The 18,788-nt window shown below is 50.6% G+C and overlaps 6 protein-coding genes across 6 annotated transcripts; 3 read left to right on the top strand and 3 right to left on the bottom strand.

Moving 5' to 3' along the window:
• Window positions 1-480: 480 nt before the first annotated feature.
• On the top strand, window positions 481-4,826 carry GT037_009370 (tannase and feruloyl esterase; the record flags this gene model as incomplete). Its single annotated transcript, XM_038934417.1, has 6 exons — window positions 481-519; window positions 908-1,535; window positions 1,581-2,400; window positions 2,750-2,834; window positions 3,629-4,086; window positions 4,139-4,826. 6 exons carry the CDS (start codon window positions 481-483, stop codon window positions 4,824-4,826), a joined length of 2,718 nt encoding a protein of 905 aa, XP_038782692.1.
• Window positions 4,827-5,711: 885 nt separating this feature from the next.
• On the top strand, window positions 5,712-7,022 carry GT037_009371 (uncharacterized protein; the record flags this gene model as incomplete). Its single annotated transcript, XM_038934418.1, has 1 exon — window positions 5,712-7,022. The coding sequence occupies one exon, from the start codon at window positions 5,712-5,714 to the stop codon at window positions 7,020-7,022; it is 1,311 nt and encodes a 436-aa protein (XP_038782693.1).
• Window positions 7,023-7,363: 341 nt separating this feature from the next.
• Window positions 7,364-10,747, bottom strand: GT037_009372 (ubiquitin conjugation factor e4; the record flags this gene model as incomplete). Its single annotated transcript, XM_038934419.1, has 1 exon — window positions 7,364-10,747. One exon carries the CDS (start codon window positions 10,745-10,747, stop codon window positions 7,364-7,366), a length of 3,384 nt encoding a protein of 1,127 aa, XP_038782694.1.
• A 1,468-nt stretch (window positions 10,748-12,215) lies between these two features.
• Window positions 12,216-13,115, top strand: GT037_009373 (gtp-binding protein rho1 precursor; the record flags this gene model as incomplete). The annotated part of the gene is made up of 5 exons (XM_038934420.1): window positions 12,216-12,283; window positions 12,370-12,397; window positions 12,530-12,727; window positions 12,780-12,914; window positions 12,963-13,115. 5 exons carry the CDS (start codon window positions 12,216-12,218, stop codon window positions 13,113-13,115), a joined length of 582 nt encoding a protein of 193 aa, XP_038782695.1.
• A 984-nt stretch (window positions 13,116-14,099) lies between these two features.
• GT037_009374 (acid protease) lies at window positions 14,100-15,700 on the bottom strand (the record flags this gene model as incomplete). The annotated part of the gene is made up of 3 exons (XM_038934421.1): window positions 14,100-14,269; window positions 14,331-15,186; window positions 15,257-15,700. The coding sequence occupies 3 exons, from the start codon at window positions 15,698-15,700 to the stop codon at window positions 14,100-14,102; spliced, it is 1,470 nt and encodes a 489-aa protein (XP_038782696.1).
• A 963-nt stretch (window positions 15,701-16,663) lies between these two features.
• Window positions 16,664-18,684, bottom strand: GT037_009375 (nuclear envelope protein; the record flags this gene model as incomplete). Its single annotated transcript, XM_038934422.1, has 3 exons — window positions 16,664-17,602; window positions 17,650-18,491; window positions 18,540-18,684. 3 exons carry the CDS (start codon window positions 18,682-18,684, stop codon window positions 16,664-16,666), a joined length of 1,926 nt encoding a protein of 641 aa, XP_038782697.1.
• Window positions 18,685-18,788: the final 104 nt, after the last annotated feature.

The following is an 18,788-nucleotide window of genomic DNA, read 5'->3' on the forward strand; positions in this document are numbered from 1 at the left end:
ATTTGCGCGCGCTGAAAGAGGTATAGTGTACCCGCTATACTTCGGAGAGATCTGTAGCACGTTGAGATTGCTCTAGACTTCATATACAACAACGTGCTCATGGGCGATATTGCTACACCAGTTCGAGGGTGTAAGCCGGTCATCAGAACACGCACTCAAGCGGCGCCGGTTGAAATGGGGATGCAAGAAAGATGAAAAGCGGTACGCGGCGCGAGAAGAGTCCAAGGACCCGACCATCCACGACAGCCATCCTCCACCCACTTCATCTACAGAAGTTCACAAAGACAGCGTCAGTAACCGAAAACCAAAATCCAAGAGATTCAACATATTAAAGATGCGGAATACTGTGCCATCGAAAAGGCCTCAAATCACCTCAAACCGCCACGACAGGGATTTAAATTGGTCACCCTTTGTCACAAAAGCTTCAGGCATTCCTTAAGTCAGCAGCACATGACTCAACCATTGTTCGCCAATGCGTGGATGTCTATTGAAAAATACACTAGCACCGATTATGGCACTGTAGCGTCGCCAGAAATTATACTTCTACAGCACGGTTTGACGACATAACATTACCTTACGACACCTGATACTCCTGCATATTAACAGGACGTCGGTCATTGTCTCACGCTCACCAATTTAGATATCCCTGTGGATATACCACTGGAATTCATGGGTTGCGGGTGAATGTGTAAAAGTAGTCTGCTTGCATTCGCTATAAGTAGACGCAGCCATGCGTTCACAGTAAGTGGTTTCGAATCTATGCTATCTTGATTGTTGCTTATGTAAAGATCTGATTGTGAACATGTCGTTCCTGAGAATACCAAATCCTGTCCTCTTTTTACCTATATTAGGGTGCCTAACATACCCAACCTTTGGGGAGCAAGCGTGCGAAGCATCTTCATTCCAGAATTTGGAGCTATACGGCGGTCAAATTCTCAACATAACAACAAAGACACACATTAACCTATCATTTGAAGCTCCAGCTGAGCAAAACCATTACGCTGTCACTGTGAACGACCTGAACGCTTGCGAAGTCACCATTACATACACACATCCTGGATACAACGACACTATCAATACCGTCATCTGGCTGCCTTCTACTGAGAACTGGACTGGAAGGCTACTAGGCGCTGGTGGTGGGGGTTGGGCGACAGGACCTGAAACCAATACCACGCTTCCATGGGCAACTAGCGAGGGGTTCGTTGCCATTGCGACAGATGGAGGTCACACTGGTAATGACATAAGCTGGTCGCTCGTCAGTCCCGGCAATGTCAACTGGGTATTATTGGAAGATCTATCCTCGGTTGCGCTAGACGACCTCGCGACGCTTGGGAAGGCGGTCACGCATTCCTACTACGGTAGAGCACCAAGCTACAGCTACTGGAACGGATGTTCCTCGGGTGGCAGACAAGGTTATATGATGGCACAGAGATATCCCGATCAATATGACGGGATCCTGGCAACTGCTCCTGCCATATACTGGAACGAGTTGATGATGCAACTCATCTGGCCGCAGGTCGTCATGAATGAGAATGGTACGTCCCTTGCTGAGATTGAAGCAGATGACCAACACCAACTAGGATTTCCGTCCCCACAGGAGTTCGAAGCTATAAATGTAGCTGCCACCGAAGCCTGCGATGGACTAGATGGACTAAAGGACGGTATTATCTCGTTACCCCAAGAATGCACTTTTGACCCAATGACCGTTGTTGGCAGACAATACATTTGTCCGTCTACGAACCAAAGCATGACGATCACAACCACTCTAGCCACGGTAGCCAAGATGATATGGCAGGGTGCTACGACAACCGAAGGCCATTTTCTTTGGTACGCCGGCAACATCGGTGCTTCATTTGCTGGCCTCGCTTCAACAACGTGTAAGAGCAACAATTCATGTGTTGGTGTACCGTTTACCGTTCCCCAGACATGGATTACCGACTTTGTTCTGCGGGATCGTGAGTACGATACTGGAGGACTTAACATCTCGTATTTCGAACAGCTCTTCTACCAAGCTGTGGACCGTTATGATTCTATCATCGGATCGGCAAACTCGAACCTCGATGGATTTCGCAAAGCGGGTGGCAAGCTTCTCTCATGGCACGGACTTGCTGATCAAGCCATCGCGCCTGACGCGACCGCGCACTACGCGCAGCAGGTTAACGAGCGTGACGCGAATGCTAGCGATTACTTTCGATACTTCGAGGCGCCAGGTGTCGATCATTGCGGTGGTGGGCTGGGTTGGTATCCTGGAAATGGTCTTAAGGCTCTTATTGACTGGGTAGAGAGGGGTATAACACCTGATACGCTTGAGGCGGAGACAACAACGGGCAGGAAGGCGGAACTTTGCTTATGGCCGAAGCATTTGGTATATGTTGCTGGGAATCCCAATGAGGTAGCATCGTTCGAATGTCAATAGGGAGTGGTTGCCAGTCACTTGCAATACGCACATGCGATGACTACATTTTCGAGCGTATATGAGCATCGTGCCATTTCCTATTCAGTCAACAACTGCATACTGTTCCTCTATGATCCGAGTGGACCGTAGCCGGGCCAATCAGGTTTTCCAGATGTTGAACGCGATGGGCGTAGCGCGAGGCTGAGCACTGGGGATGCTCTGCGCCTCGACCCACCCCAATGCAGGTCTTGTACTCTCCTTACTTCTGTCATCTCCAACAACAGTTTCCTCATCATTTTCTGTCTAATATGTGGCATTCGCTCGAACAAAACCTCTGCTAAGTCAAAGGTACAGGCTCTCTGTCCCTGATAAGAAGTTAGTGGATGCGTCACAAGGCTGGAACGCGCCAACAAGATGGCGGAAGTTCTCGCCATCCTCGGTGAGCAACGTGCCTGTACCAAATGCATGCGATAAATACTAACTCCATACGCTTGAAGGTGGAGTCGGATCAATTGTTAGTATCGTGGATGGTATAAGCAAGGTCGTTGGCATCATCACAGATCTTCAAGCCAGATGGGGTGAAGCGGATCTCGCTTTACTCAGTCTGGCGTCCCAGCTCACAGCCTTGCGGGCTGCCACAACCAAGATCCAAGAGTGGATAGACCTGGATCTCCAAGACACCCATCATCAGCTTGTGATGGATTTGGATGTGTCTATTTCTTGTTGCAAACTGTTGATGGATAAGGTTGAGAGTTTTTTTACCAGCATGGCGCAACTAACAGAGAAACCACTCGATCTTCGCAATAAATTCAAGGTTGCTTTTGGTAGCAGCGGTCCAGAAAATGTACAGAAGCTTATCGAGCACCAGACGAGCGCACTGACTCTGTTGTTGACAGCGTGCAACTGGTAACTACTGCGACAACCCAACTCTCGACATTCCAAGCTTACATGTCTAGCAAAACACTCTCTGCACAGCAAAGATATCTCGAAACAAGTAAAAACCGTAAAGTACTCCATCGGGCGAAAGCAGATTCGGTGTCACTGTATGTCCATCGTGACTCTGCCTCCCTTACCAGCAAAATGACAGATAATTTGTCGAAGATTTCTCGTGTGTTTGAATTTGATTCAAACATTTTTTCTACCGGAGTTTACGAGCGTGCATTTCGAGGCTCGGTCAGAGATCTTTTAAGAAGACGACAGCAGAACATGACGGCTCAATCATCCACCGCACAGAAGACAGAGTCTGTGTCAATGTCGAACGGCTTGAGGAAAATCCGTATCTTAGGGCAGGATCACACTGGCAAGGGTTTACTAGTCAATTGCATTGAAGCGGCTCATCTGATCGACCAAGAGCAATATCGATTGTACAACTCGAAGCTCCAGGAGCTATGCATCGATCTTGTATCCACGATTGTCAAGGATCGCTCAGATGTCTGCGATGATGAGGATGTGTGGATTCTCACATCATATGCAGTCTTAGAGCCATACTCAAGTCAGACTTCAGTGCGTAAAGATGCTCTGAATTCTTGTGTGGGGATTATTAGGAAAGCAGTAGAACTGAACGAAGAGTTTTCTTCAGTTGCTTTCAACTTTCCAACTGATCGTATTGAGTTCGAGGATATGGTTTTTTGGGTCAGATGCATACCTGGTCGCGGGTTAAGCATCAACAGTGGCAATCTTGCAGCAGAATTGTATGCTACATTGGCCCTTGGAATCACATATCTATGGCTGACTGGTTCTCAGTTTCATACATCAAATGTTAGACAGTCCATTTCCAGATCCACCCGATAATACCGATTATCTCACGAGCTTTGCAGCGTTTAGAGCGGAGATTCTTAGAGCGGAAAATATGACGGAATCTCCCCTTGCAACAGTACCATACAAAGGCGTATCTTTTCAAGTTACTTTTGGGGCTAGAGATCTGGTAACCGTTATCGATGCGCGAAGTCACTATCACGAGGACGAAACTGCGCTTGTGTTTGTGTTCGATCTCCAAGACTACAGCGTTGGTTGCCTGCGATTCGAAGAGCTCAAGGGAAGGACTAAGAGAAATTCACTCCTGTTAGCAGAGTCGATCGTCTTTCCTCAACGCCCAGTCGTTGGACTTGTTCTCAGAAATTTTGGCGCATTTGGGAAACAAGTCAAGATGTTTGGATTTACATTGGAAGGCAGCCAGCCTATCTTTGATGCTGGCGTCGCGGTCGAGCATATCAAAATGAGTCTCAACAGTCAACTCAAAGCACAAGGATGGGGCTACACCTTTGTCCTAAACGACAACAAAGATATGGACCCCATCGAGACTCTTGACCGTCTTCGGGAGCTTATCACCAGTGTCGACAAATCCTCTGTAACACCTGAGAACACATCGAGCCCAGAGAATCAGATTCAACTTTCCAGCGAGACTGTCGAGAGCATTGGCGTTGCTTTTTGACATATATCGACTGACTATCTGTTCTACAACAAGTTTATAATACTTGCTATCATCTGGAAAGGTACTTGTCTATGCTCCAGTTCTCGAATGAGAATTGTGAAAGAATTGAACATAGCATTATAGCTAAGACTGCTTCAAGAAGGAGTGAATCGATGACCAACGCTTTCCAGGTTTGATCCGTCTCTTTGAACCGTGGCTACATTGGCTTGTTTACATCTTCCACGGATACTAACGAATGTATCTGAAGATTACATCAGCTGCGCAAGGATGGGTCACATCTCATTCAGTCTCCGGTCTAGTTTACGTGCAAACAAAATACACAAATGCCTAGGTATCAACTTTAGTTTCACCATCTACTTTGATTTAACCACGCTACTGCTAACGATTTTGATTTTCAGGTCCGCACCAGACTCATCAAACCAGTTGGATAGCATTGGCCAACCGTATCTCTGGCTATTATCATGGAAGTGTAGCATGGTTCTCCATGAACGATCGAGTGCGACCATCCTCATGGGCTTAATATGTACGTGGTGTTGTGTTGCACATTCTGTAGGCTTGCGAGGAGTTAACCTTGGGTGCGGCCGTTCGTACGTTCCCTTTAAGTCGACCAGTAGTTACTGAGGCTGACGTTGTGTATGGTGTGAAGCTGCAACCATTAGCTGTCTCGACAAGTCATGTGGCGAAGATCTCAGTATCGACTTCACACTCTTGGTAGCTGTTGGCGATGTTATTCTGAAACCACTCGGACGGCGTGTCACGTCGTGTTACTTTCATAATAGCACATATCTTATCGTTATCGCCACGTGAGCTAGCGCCGTGTCATTCCCCTCCTTCAGCCTAGCATTTCTCAACTCGTCATCCAACCGTTTTCAGAAAGAAATTACCATGGCAAAACTTCTCTCACTTCCCAACGAGTTGATACAGCACATTACATCTTTTCTTCCCTGCTCCTCAGCTCTCAACCTTTTCAAAGTCGACCGAAGACTACGCAACATCTGCAATGATAAAGTGGTTTTTCAAAACATTGCAAAGTACAACTCGGAGCGATCTCTTCTTTTAGAAAACGGCATAGAATTGTCAGAAAATTACTGGGCGGAAAGCGACGCCATCCTGACGAATATTCCTCTTCAACAGACGATCCGTTTAGCATACGCAGCCGAACGATCTATACAAGCCTTGCTTGAAAAAGATGATACATGGACATTGAGCACATCTAAGCGGCTCAATTCATTCAAAATCACAGAATGGCTACCACAGATGATGGCTCTTCACCATCCAGCTGCCTTAGAGCTCAAGCCCGAAACCTTTCTGCAGCTCCAAGGCCAAGTACTGCTTAGGATGCGGGTGCCGAAATCGATTGATCCCGACCTTCTCAGCGCCAACTTCGTTCTCAGCTACACCCTTCTTGCACAACTCAGAAAGACTAGCAACGGGAAGCAAGTCAAAGAGGCCTTCGACCGCTTCTTCTCCGTAAACCGTGCCACAGATCCACCAATCACACTGAGCAACGGCGTAAGAACCGATGGAGACGCTGTCAAGAGTCTTAGACAGCGAGTGCGGGATTATGGTTACTTTGGAGATACATTTGACTTGGACCAAGCTACGACATTGCTTCCCACCCTGATGCTGGAGCTGGAGCTGTCTACACGTCACTTAACTCCAAGTCACATCACCGAGCTTCCCTCACCTACTGGAATACCTTTCTACTCTATGATGAATTTGCCACCTGTCTTCGACATAAGCAAACCGCCCCCCTTTGCAGACGGAAGCATGTCATTCGGCTGGTGTCACCTTGACAAAATGGTGTCGCCCGACTTCCTCTCTTCCGGCTGCTGGACGGGCTATTACTCTGATCAGCGACGTTACTTGGGACGACGGCGTTTCGACCCTGCAATGCGCGATATCCGAATCGTTGCTAGGAGGACATGCAAAGAAGAGCGAGAGATCGACTCTTCTCTCGCGGAATGCACGATGGTTGATCAGCAGAGCCGGGGAGTAGATGCAGTTGGAGAGTTTTCATTACAAGGTCGTGTTCAAGACGACGGGTTTGTCTATTTGATAAAGAGATACTTCTCGGAAGACACCATGTGGACGTGGAAAGCTAGGATGACACCTTTCGGTATTGTGGGCATGTGGGGAAGTGATCAAGAGAGATTTGGAGGGTACTTTTGGATATGGAAGGAGGAGTGGTGTTGACACAGTCAGCATACTCTCTTGACACGTAGAAAGACGATACGATGATCTCACGAGAAACACACGATTAGAGATGGACAAAATACGAGAAAATGGCCTTGTTGATTGGAGCAGAGCCTTTCCCTCAAAGTGTCGACATTCATATGTCTATCTCCGTTGATGCATGTAACGAGGAAGGCATAACACCACAATGCGTCGCCCTAGAATGCCTCGCAAATGCCATCTCAATACCCAAAGACCCATTACTCTCATGCCCCATATCCAGTAAATGCGCCACCACAAACACCATCAATGACCATAACTACGCGATCGTCCTATTCTAGGTAGACATTCTAAGGGCCTGCCTAGGAGGTGTCCATAGCATCACCAGCCGGCGCAGCAGCAGCATTACGCTCCGCCATTTTCTGAGCGAGCAAATTCGCCTTCCAGTTCTGGATCTCCTCTCGGAGTTCGTCGTTGGGGATGACGTCCTCGATCTTGAGTGGCGTGCGGTTGAATGGATCATGTGGGTCGCTTAGAAGATGTGCTTGGATGGTACCACGATCGACGATTTGTTTACTGATAGGGAGCGTGACGGGGTCTTCCATGAGGGAAGCGAGGATGGGGTCGAGGTACTGGTCAGGGATTTCTCCCAGATCCGCCTCAACCATGTCGGCTTGGGCCTTTGCTTCTTTGATGCGGTCCGACATGGATTGCCATTGTTCCATTTGCTCTGGCGATTTCAGCTTGAAGCGCTGGAGGATCTTGTAGGCTTCGGTCATGTATTCCTCCCGATAGGAGCGTCCGTCTGTAGCCACAGCGTCGATGAATGACTGCTTGCTCTCTAGATTGAGATACACGTCGGTGACCTCAGCCAACATGTTCCTGGGGTTCCAGCCATACTCCTCAGGGTTCTCAACCTTGAGTTGCGACTTCTTGGGGCCCACAAGCGCCTCCAAATTGTAGTCCAGCATATGCGCTAGTCGCACGACGACCTCCTTCTTGGTGAACGAATCGGCAAGTGCCTCTGTGAACAACTTCAACATAGCAACGGTCTCATTGGTGAGTTGCATGTAGCTCTTAGCTTTACCTTGGGCTGACGCCAGCTTCTCTTCCTGTTCTTGACGTGCAGTCTGCTCCATATTTGCTGGTGCGTTCTTCAGCTCTCTCGAAAGATCATGGATCTCCTTGAACGCGGTAAAGGACTCATCTAGAACGAATGTTACATCGTTCAAAAGGAGGTTGACGAATTGGACGAAAAAGTCTAGGTTGACACGCGCCTCGGTAGCAAGATGCTCTCGGTAGATTGGGTTCGGCCAAATACACTTAATGACTTGGAAGATTTCGTATCGTATGTTAAACTTGTCGAAGAATTGCGTATGAGTTCCTGTGCTCTCACATTCTATGTAGAACTTCATGAGTGCGTGCAGCAGGTGCTTCATAGCGAAGTCGTGAGCGAAGAGCGTGTCGCCAAGCACGCCCTTGGGTCGACCAGGAATCCCCCACACTCCGTGGAACAGGATCGTTACCAGACCGGACTTCAAGTATGGGTTCTTGACGTATTCTGAGCTTCGTAGGAAAGCGATACAGATTTTGACCAATTCCTCGCACTGAGTGGTTGTGATGATGTGTGGCATGTAGCGAGTGATGAACTTGAAGTTTCCGACAATGTCTTCGACGAAATATTCAGGCAGACACTTGAACTCTACTGGTTGCTCTTTGGGCAGAGGCAGCTGGAGCTCAGACTTGGGGAAAGAGGTTCCGGGCGAAGCAATTCGTAATAGCCATACGATGACATATCGCATCAGTTGCATAGACCGAGCCTGCATAGTCTCGTCAAGCAAGACACCCTGGATCGCTAGAATGCTGCATTTACCCCGCTCGATCTGGTCCTTCATCTTCTTGACATGGTTATCAAAAATAGCAAGCTGCGCCTGACTGGTCATGTACTTTGACCGCTCAGGTTCGAGCTTCACAAGCTCCTTCTCGAGCCACTTCACGTCCTTTTGAAGGGTGCTCAACTTGGTGTTCGCGGCCTCCAGACCATAGTGATGCGCAGCGACCGTCAGGAAGAAGACCTCACTAATGAAGTTGTTGGTACCCGAGACTTTGGTGCTATAGAATTCATCCGACGTCTTTTGATCAGCGTTGATCTTGGTTTCGTCTTGGATGTCGACGCGAGGCGATCGGCGTAGGTAGTCGATATCGATTCGATCAATCTTGGCGAATGTAGCGTCCATAAAGGGCTCACACAGACGGTCTAGTATGACTGTCACGTTGACCATGAAGCCGTCTGACGAGACTTTCTTCTTGTCGACTTGCATCGCACGCCTCATGTGGTTCTTGTTGACCGTCAGCGCCAACCAATCTAGCATCTTCTCGCGAGACTCCTTGTTCTTGATGAAAGTATTTGTAATGTCGAGCAGTTCTTCCTGATGAGTCTGGAGGGTCATGCGGACAGCGCGTTGAGCGTTTGCGATGAGTCCCTTATCCACAGCGGATGAGCCAGCGAAGTAATTCATAGCCACTTCAGCCTGCATAGGGGACAGCCGGAAGAAGGGCCCCAAGAAGCTGTGTGTCTCGATGTGTTGAGCCTCGATGTTGGCAGGCAGAAACGTCTCGGACTGTGCCAGAGCAGCTACGAGTGGTGGGAATCGGACAAATACCCGCAAGATTAGCATGTGAGGTTTGTAGTCGCCGTTCATTGAGACTATGGAGAGGCGTCTGCTGACGTCTTCCATGGCACCCACCAATGCCTCCCTAATCGTATCGTCTTCGCCTATCCGCTGACTCGCTTCAGTGAGGAATTCGTAGCAGATACCGCGCTCGTCGTCGGGCCCGAGAAGTAAGCGATCAGCTAATGCGTTCTCTGCAGGTGCTTCCTCGCCGAACATGTCTGGCATGGTAGCAGCAAAAATGCAATAGCTGAAGCACAGCCGCCGAGCCTCCTTGACGACGTCGAATCGTGGTCCAGTTTTGTTTGTGAGATTCTTAAGCACTTTGGATACGCGCTTCCAACAGCTCATCATATACTCCAATGCCGAGCCTTGTGTTTGGCTCGACGCTGCCTCCAATATCACAGAGTCCAGCAGATCTGTACCCAGGCGAACTGGCCTGCCCTCATCTTCAAGGTCGCTCTTGGCACCTGATGCAAAGTACAGCTTGTGTCCATGTGCATCTTGCGTATGGGCCTCATCCAGGGTTACTCTGAAGATGTTGCTGAGCGTCCGGTCCTCCCACGCTTCTCTACTCAGTTCCGGCGCCTTCTGAGCGGGTTGCGGCGCTGGGCTGTTGCTCGCTGCGGGTTTGATGGTGATGCGCTTCTTGGGCGGCTCGTTGGTCTTGACGCCTAGTTGGGAGAAGGGGTTTGAGGATGAGGCGGGCTCAGGTTGAGGCTTCGGTCGTGGTGCCTGTGATTCGGTAGGCCTGGGTGATGAAGTGCTCGATGATGCGGCTTCGGGCGCTGTTGACGGCGGCCGTGAGGGACCATTTGGAGTCGCAGGACCACCTAGCTTTGCAAGGCGCTTTGCACGGATCTGAGAGATGTCGTCGTCAGCGTGTCTCTTTGATGGGAGACTAGCAGGCGGGCTCACCTTGTCAGCGTCGGACATGGCATCAGGCTCGGCGGCGGGAGCAGGCGCAGCATCAGGCATTGCGCTGTCTTTTTGGTCAGACATGGCGCTGTCTGGCTGCTCGGGTTGCTCAGGTCGCTCTTCTTGGTGAGGTTGGTCGGGCGGTTGGTCTGCCATGATGGCGTTGTGCTGCCTTGAGGCTACAGTAGAGCTTGGGCGATGGCGGCTGTCAGGATGTGGGACAGCGAGAGAGTTGAGTTTGCGAGAAGCGTGGCGGTAATTAGAATAGAGGAAACAAGATAGAGAAAGAAGTAGGCCGTGGCCGTCTTGGTGTTGTTAGACGTCGAGTGAAAGAAGCGCGAAGCGTGCAAGTGCGTCAGTGCTATCCTATGGTTACGGGACCCGGAGCTTCTAGTCTGCCCCGCCACTTAGCAGCCTCGCTCGCCAACTCACGTGTACCCTGGAATCTGGACGAAGCGCGACGAAGTGTAGTCTATGGTAATGCAGCGATTATGTCCGCCCTTATCTCCGCGTCATTCAGATGCTAGAATGTATAGCTGCAGACAGGACTGTCGCGAACGTCGTTGTTTGGCAAGCACAATGAACAGTATGAGACAGCCCCAGTTCGGCTGAAGATTCTCCGCACTTTCCTCCGTGTCAATCCCCATGGCCGTGGGAACCCTCGCTCTCAACATGTTCCTGCCGGTTGACTAGCACAGCGGCCAACGGGATGTGCCATGTGCTGGTAGGGACGAGGAACACTGCTCAAGCCGATACTAAACATGTCGACCTTGGCATTCTCGCTCCACTGTAGTTACATCATTTCTGCGAAGGTGACGATTAGCTCCAAGTGGGCACGGGAGATCAGACAGACGGGGTGAGGGAATCCGATATAGAGGCGCCGTTGATGGCCAGGAGCACGCGCACTCGCTCGCTCGGCAGGAACAATGCTGGGGAAAGAGCAGGCGAGCTGTCACATCAAAGCTGAAACCCTTGTTGCTACCAAGTCCTTGCCAGGGCAACAGCCGACTGCACAGCGAATGGGTGGACCGGCTGATTGCAGCGAACTGGCGATTGCAGCGAACTGGCGATTGCAGCGAACTGGCGATTGCAGCGAACTGGCGATTGCAGCGAACTGGCGAGCAGGACGGCGGTACGGTGGTGCTGGTCATTGTTGGCCATCAGAGACATGTCAAACCATGGTGCTCGCTGCGTTGCCATGTGACGGGCTCCGGGGGCGTGTGCATGGGTAGTTTACCATGTCGGTTAGTAGCAAGGCGCTTGATGCAGATAGCTAATCGCACCTTCTCCTCTTCTCTCGGCCAACCTACATCCCATCGCGACGACGCTGCACAAACCCTTTACGTGATTTTCAACAGAGCAGCTGTCCAGGTATGTCACATTCACTCTCCCTGTCCGCCCGCTAGGCCGCAATCGCCGAAGCGCTGCGTGGCGCAAGCAGCACTCAGCCGCAGTTGTTGCAGCACGACCCCCGTTGCGGCCATGGTGCCTAGAGCCATAACACCCTGAAGCCGCTGTTCTCCAACTTCAATCACCGCCAGTCCTCCATCCAAATACTCACCACCTCCATAACAGACTTGCTCAACCCACCGCCGTCCTCAACAGCCCCATCACACACGACACCATGGCCGAGATTCGACGAAAGCTCGTTATTGTCGGTGACGGCGCCTGTGGAAAGACCTGTCTGCTCATGTACGTCCCCAACCAACCAAGCGCCCCATCCACGGCCTCAACCAGTCTGCACACGAGACCGCCATTGCTAACGCCGCCCTCTACAGCGTCTTCTCCAAGGGCACCTTCCCCGAGGTTAGTACTCACCACCCGCCGCCTCGCCTGCCATCCCTGAGCCGCGTCAGCCTAGTAGCTGGTCCGCATCCACAGCGCACCCATCTCTGCCATCCGACTCCACAACGCCCCTACTAACACGCTGCCCTGCAGGTCTACGTCCCCACCGTCTTCGAGAACTACGTCGCCGATGTAGAGGTTGACGGCAAGCACGTCGAGCTCGCCCTTTGGGATACCGCTGGCCAGGAAGATTACGACCGTCTCCGCCCTCTCTCCTACCCCGACTCGCACGTTATCCTCATCTGCTTCGCCATCGACTCACCCGATTCGCTTGACAACGTCCAGGAGAAGGTACGAGACATGTCTCACGCGCGTCCAAACAGCACCGACTGACAAACAACAGTGGATCTCCGAGGTTCTGCACTTCTGCCAGGGCCTTCCCATCATCCTCGTTGGATGTAAGAAGGATCTGCGCTTCGACCAGAAGACGATTGAGGAGCTACACAAGACCTCGCAGAAGCCCGTGACACCCGAGCAGGTCAGTAGCCACACTCCATGTACCGTATCCACACACTAACGTGACCAGGCCGAGGATGTGCGCAAGAAGATTGGTGCCCAGAAGTACCTCGAGTGCTCGGCCAAGACGAACGAGGGCGTCCGAGAAGTATTCGAGCACGCCACCCGGGCTGCTCTGTTGACCCGGAAAGAGAAGAAGACCAAGAAGTGCTTGATCTTGTAAGCTTGGACAAGACTTTGCGACGATATAGGTCGAAAGCCGCCGCAACCGCGCGATGTTGAGCCTGGCCAAGAACAACACTGTGGCGGCTATCGGGTGTCTAATAGTGGTCTATTTGAGAAGGAAGGGCAACATGTCATGGGCCGGTAGGGGTAGCAGACGAGTCGACTCCTCCAGTCTGCTTGCAGTCCATCTCTGACGGCACCTATACGAGGCGTTACTGTGCTGGATCTTTTGTGTTTGGACCGTACATCATCTTGGGGCAGTTCATGATGGGGTTATCTTCTCAGAGCGTGTGGATCGAGATTGAGCAAATGGTAGGATCTTTCTAATAACCGGTGCTTTGTTTTGCTCTTATCGTGTCTACCCATACCAATCGTTGAGCTGGATTTATCAAGATATCCATCGTGACTTGACTTGACACTATATTCCCATGCTGCACTGCCTTGAAGATTTACAATTCTCTCGAATAAGCCAAACTGACGTCGCAGCCACGGCAATAACAAACTGAAACACGCCCATCATCTGCCCTTATCTCGCATCAAAGACCGCATATCTCTACTGACTCGTTCCCACCTTGGCCTCCACATAACCCTCCATCTTATGCATGCATCACGTACCATGATTGTCTCTAATCTTCAATGCTCGGATACGTCGTTCCGACGAACCGCCCCGCTTTCTCGCCTCGAGCTTCCTGCATCTGCTTGGTCTTGATTTGGGCTGGTGGATAAGGCGGTAAGTGGAGATGTCATGGGATCAGGCCACCACTTCGGCTGGAAGCCGAGTGGATGGGAAAGTGTATTGCTGCTATACAGTATTCTATATATGAATAGATGTGTACCGAGTATGATAGAGTGTACAAGTTTCTACACTGTGCTTCTTATGCTGCTCCCCTGGATCCTTCCTGAAGCATAGCTATGCTGATCCGATGATGCTCTGTCCCTAAACGCCGTGCTAGAAATGCTATCCGTATCTATATGCCAGATGCTATATGAACATTGAAATTGCAGTAAATGCTCCAATAACTGCGAGGAGAGAAGATGAAGACCGAGCAGCAGCACCGCCTTGCTGATTCTGAGACTGGCCACCACCTACAGATGTTGAACTGGCTCCTCCAGTCTCAGCTGCTGTCCTCGATGCCGAAGGAGACGCAACACCTATTGAAATCACGTCAGCAATTGTCACTGCTATAATCAAAAGTAACGAGTTCAAACGTACCTGTAGAGCTCACGCTCTCCGTCCCCGCAACCAACTGTTGGTCACCCAGAACACCCAAGCCTACCCTACTCTTCTCGAAATCAAAAACACTATACACATTCTTCAGAAACACGTCGCCCACCAGCCACTGCGCGTCCCCAAACGTTTTCCTGCCTACAACATTACTCCTGCACAAAGTAGAATCATCATCCTTGTCTCCCACCCAATCCGCCGTGGAAATATTATAGATGCGATTGTTGAAAGTAAACTGCACCACAGCCTTTGTGTCGCAAGGGACAAAGAACGTCTCACCATCCTGCTCGAAGCCCTCGACCTTGCTATGGATGGCCAGAGCATCAGGTTCAGGAATGAGTATGAAACTCGTTCCTGTATCCATAATCGCCGTCCTGTTGGTACTTCCCGTGCTAAGATTGGCAGAGGAGCCGTCAACACCAGCGTCTTGCAATGGTACCTCCCAGAACCCAGATTCGTTATCCACGCAATCTAGGTAATTCAACTCCCCACTAAATCTCTCTTTGTTCACCTCGCCCAAGTTCAACTCGCCGTCTAGTTTACCGTCGGTGTCTCGGGAGAGGTGGATACCGTACATTTTCGCACCGATGAGGTTCTGCGAAGACAAGATATCCATGATTTGAGGAGTAGCAATTTCATCTGTTGTACTGGCACCTTGTGTGCCGCGGCCGATGCCTAGGATGCCGTCCATGGGATATGCTCGAAACTCGTCGGACACGTTTGTTGCGAGGCCGAAGGTGAGGGAGACGGAGAGGGAGGTGCCGATATGGAGGGTATCGGTTGCTAGATGACCTGAAGAGGTACCTGTGCCATAGGTCACGCTGAAGGGTGTGGTTTCGTCGGTCTAAAGATTGGGTCAGCATTCATCTCCAGGCACTGATAAGAGACCTCTAGGAAGAAACCTTGAAACTTACTTTCAGTGTACTTGAGTCTCCTGTCCCGAATGTAGCATGCGTCTTACACGCTTCGCTCGCACAATCTTGCCCCATGACCCAGGTGTTACTCGCTGCTGAATCGAGCAACATGTGGTATTCGTCCGAGCTGTCACCGAATGTCACGGCCACCATATAGCTAAGATCGCTGCCATCTTGGTCTATGGCTACGCTATTTTCTTGCGTTGGGTTGTTCGAATTGACGATGTTATAGACGTTTTGGCGCGCATGTAGAGGCGTTCGCACGCGACGCAGAGGGACTGTTACGGAACGCGTGTTCTCATCGTGGGAGGGCTGTGGGGAGGTTCGATGCGAGCGGAATGTGGTAGAGGTCTTGCTTGCGGAGTAGTGGTACGGGTAGAAGGCCGTTGCTGTAGGTAAGATTGCTGCTGAGAGCGCGAACCACGTCGGTAGTGAGGTGTGCATTGTGTTGGTGACGTCGATGCCGAAAGTCTGAGCTCCTCAATGCTTTTATTCCTGGAGGTATAAGTCCTCCCACTGGATACTCTTGCAGAGATCGGGTATGAAAGCTGATTACGAGTAATTCTTAAGAGTCGATGTTTGGCGCGTCCCCTTCGTTGTCAGCCTTTGGCGCTTGCAATTCGATCGTCAGGTTCCAATGTAATGAAGCGCAGTAAATGGATAGACAAGAAGAAGAAATAAAGAATATACAGAATCCGCCTCAACGAACAGCACCAAGGTAAGACTTTCGGCTGAAAAGGTAGTCCAAAGCGTAAATGCGGGTGATCGTCCAAGGGTAAACGTGCTGCCCTTCCAACGCCACGGCAATCCCAAGTTATCGTAACAAGAACAACGACGACAACGAAATGGAAGAGAACAAAATGGAGGAAAGAGCGCAGGAACAGAAAAGCCACCAACCCATCCTCTTCCAGCTCGCGCCTCCACCAAGGTAAGCCTCATCCAACATGACGTCCTTGGCTCTCACAAAGGGTAACGATATCGATGCGGAGGACGCGCATAACGGAGTTTAGTGTGGGGCGCTACCGTATTTACCCCTGGGACGAACGTTGTTTGAAACAGCGAGCTCATGTCAGACACGACCAATGACAGCTGCATGATGTTGCAATCTTATCGCATGTGGCATTTTCCCAATCGGGGGATGCTGGGTTCGCACTGTTTGATTTGTTGATGGAGATAGATGATCAGTTTGCAATGGAAGCTGGGCTTGGCTTGGCTTATGCGATGTGCACCTGAATGGGTGGAGCCGACGCGTCTCTCTTGGTAACACAGCATTTTGCTGATGCGTTCGTCTGCAAGAGAAAACATGTTGAATCAGTAGCAATAGTAATTGAGGACATTATGTGATATCATCGTTCTTTCGGGTTCGTTCGTATATTTTTACAGATCGGTCATTTAGAGAACTGACTACTACTGTTTGGCAGCCGCCTGAATCATCTCCGGTGCCTTCTTAACACCCACAATCTTCTTTGCCTCCATGATCTCCAGCTTACTCAGTCCCATACCACCCAGGTACTCATTGAAGCTACCGAGGATCTTCTCAAGGCCTTCTCTGAGACATTCCCGGGCTTCGTCTACTTCGGGAACCTTCTTCCTCTCCGCCTCCGGCTTGTTGAGCGTCTCAATGTCACTTGAATGAATAGGAGCTACTTCCATATACTCATCAATCTTCTTGAGCGCAATAGTGAATACACGTACTATGCTCGGAATCCCTTGATGGAAGCGACCCATACTGTCTTCGGCTAGTGAAAATACGGCAAGGTTTGTCAGAGCAGTTGCGGCATTGCAGACTCGAGAAAGCTGAGAGTAAGGTGCGCCGAGAACAACAATGTTTGCTGTCCGTTGGAAGGAATGTTGGAACAGCACGCCGACTGGGGAAGAGACAAGCTTGTTGTAGTACATCGTGAAGAATGATTCAGCCTCCTTGGCACCATCTTGAGCCTTCTTCACTCCCCTGTTGATAGCTTCACGACTGTATGCTTGCTGTGCGTTCCCAGGGGCGCTATGTGATTTTGCAATGCTGGCTGTTGTTGCCTCGATATGTTCCCATCTAGTGTTCGGTTTTGGTGGGGCAGCAGATATTGGCTTATCGTCCTTGAGCGGTTGTGCAATGCGAGGCACCAAGCTGACAGGTCCGGCTGGCTGGTCCTGGCCAGATCCGCTGCTAGGCTGGTAGGCGGGATCAAGGCCAACGCTGACACGATCGACAAGGAATCTGAGTTCTCCCAGACAGAGATCTGTAACTTGCTGGTGTGTCGGTGCCTTCTTACGTTCCATTTCGCTGTAGATAGTCTTGCGGCGATCAGGGAAGGCGTCCGTTATAAGGGCTAGTTCCCAGAAAGCAATGGCCTGGACGCGTTAGTAATGAACGACCTGATTGAACGGCTTTGTCTTACCCTGACAGTGTCCTTCTTCGACTTGAGTCCATTCAAGAGAGATCCATTGGGATCCGTGGAGTCGTTCGTAATAGGTACATCGTTCTTCAATGGTTCTTGCGCAATGTACACGTCGAAGGTCTTGTTGACAAACTCCCAAATCACGACAAGCAGGGTTCCTTCTGTGATGAACATGAAGCACAGAGGCAGAAACGGTGCGAGCCCGGTCGGCGTGGAAGTCTTGGACAAGCTCCAGAGGTATCGACCAAAGCTGTAATAGTAGCTCCAGATCAGGTTGCGGGTTCCAATAAAGTAGAGGGCGAATCCAACAAGAGCGATGACCGAAGCTAGGGAGCTCGACAGGGTCGCGATGCCCTTGAGCTGTTTGAAAAGGACGTTTCTCGGCTTGGGTGCTCGTCGCGTGGGTGTTGCAGGTGCCGCATCACCCCGCTCCTTCTTGGGCTTCATAGCTTGTACCTCGATCTTGTCATAGTCCCTCCACAAGTGTATTCCAGACTGTGCCGCTGCCAGGACGTAAAAGAGATAACGCAGGTAAAGCGGCCTCTCGTTCAGTCGGAATCGCTCGTGCATACGGCCCGCCTCGATGAAGTTGAGCCTGTCCTTGGTACCCCGCGACCAGATATACGTCTCTACAAACATCATCGCAGAGAAAGAATAGGCGATGAGCGTGACCAGCGTCGCAGGACGGAAGAAGTACTTTGTGAATGTTTCCGCTCGAGTTTGTGTTTGGCGCCGGCCAACATGCCACTGAGCAACGCGAAGGACGTAGATGGTAAGGGCGGAGAGGAAGATTAGGAGGGTTCGAATGCCAGTAAGGCCTAATGGAAACCATAGCCATAGCACTGTATAGAGTCAGTAGATATCTTCAACACGCCTCCAGTGCATCTCACGGTTATTCCATTCTCCCATCCAGCACGCGATCGCATAGCATAGCAACAGCGTATAGCGACTGGCTTTGTTAAATCTTCGGTGCAGCGCTGGCGTCAGGTAGTCCCTGTATGGGCGCACTTGGGTTCCAAGCGGTGCGAGCGCCATGTTTGCGAACGATTTGCGGTGAGAGAGCGTATGAGTGAGGAACTGGCTATATCATAGCAAAGAAGCAAAAAGATGGCGTCGCGCCAATAATCGATCGAACGCGC

Source organism: Alternaria burnsii (assembly GCF_013036055.1).
Source record: "Alternaria burnsii strain CBS107.38 chromosome Unknown 728, whole genome shotgun sequence".
In the NCBI taxonomy this organism is placed as follows: Eukaryota; Fungi; Ascomycota; class Dothideomycetes; order Pleosporales; family Pleosporaceae; genus Alternaria; species Alternaria burnsii.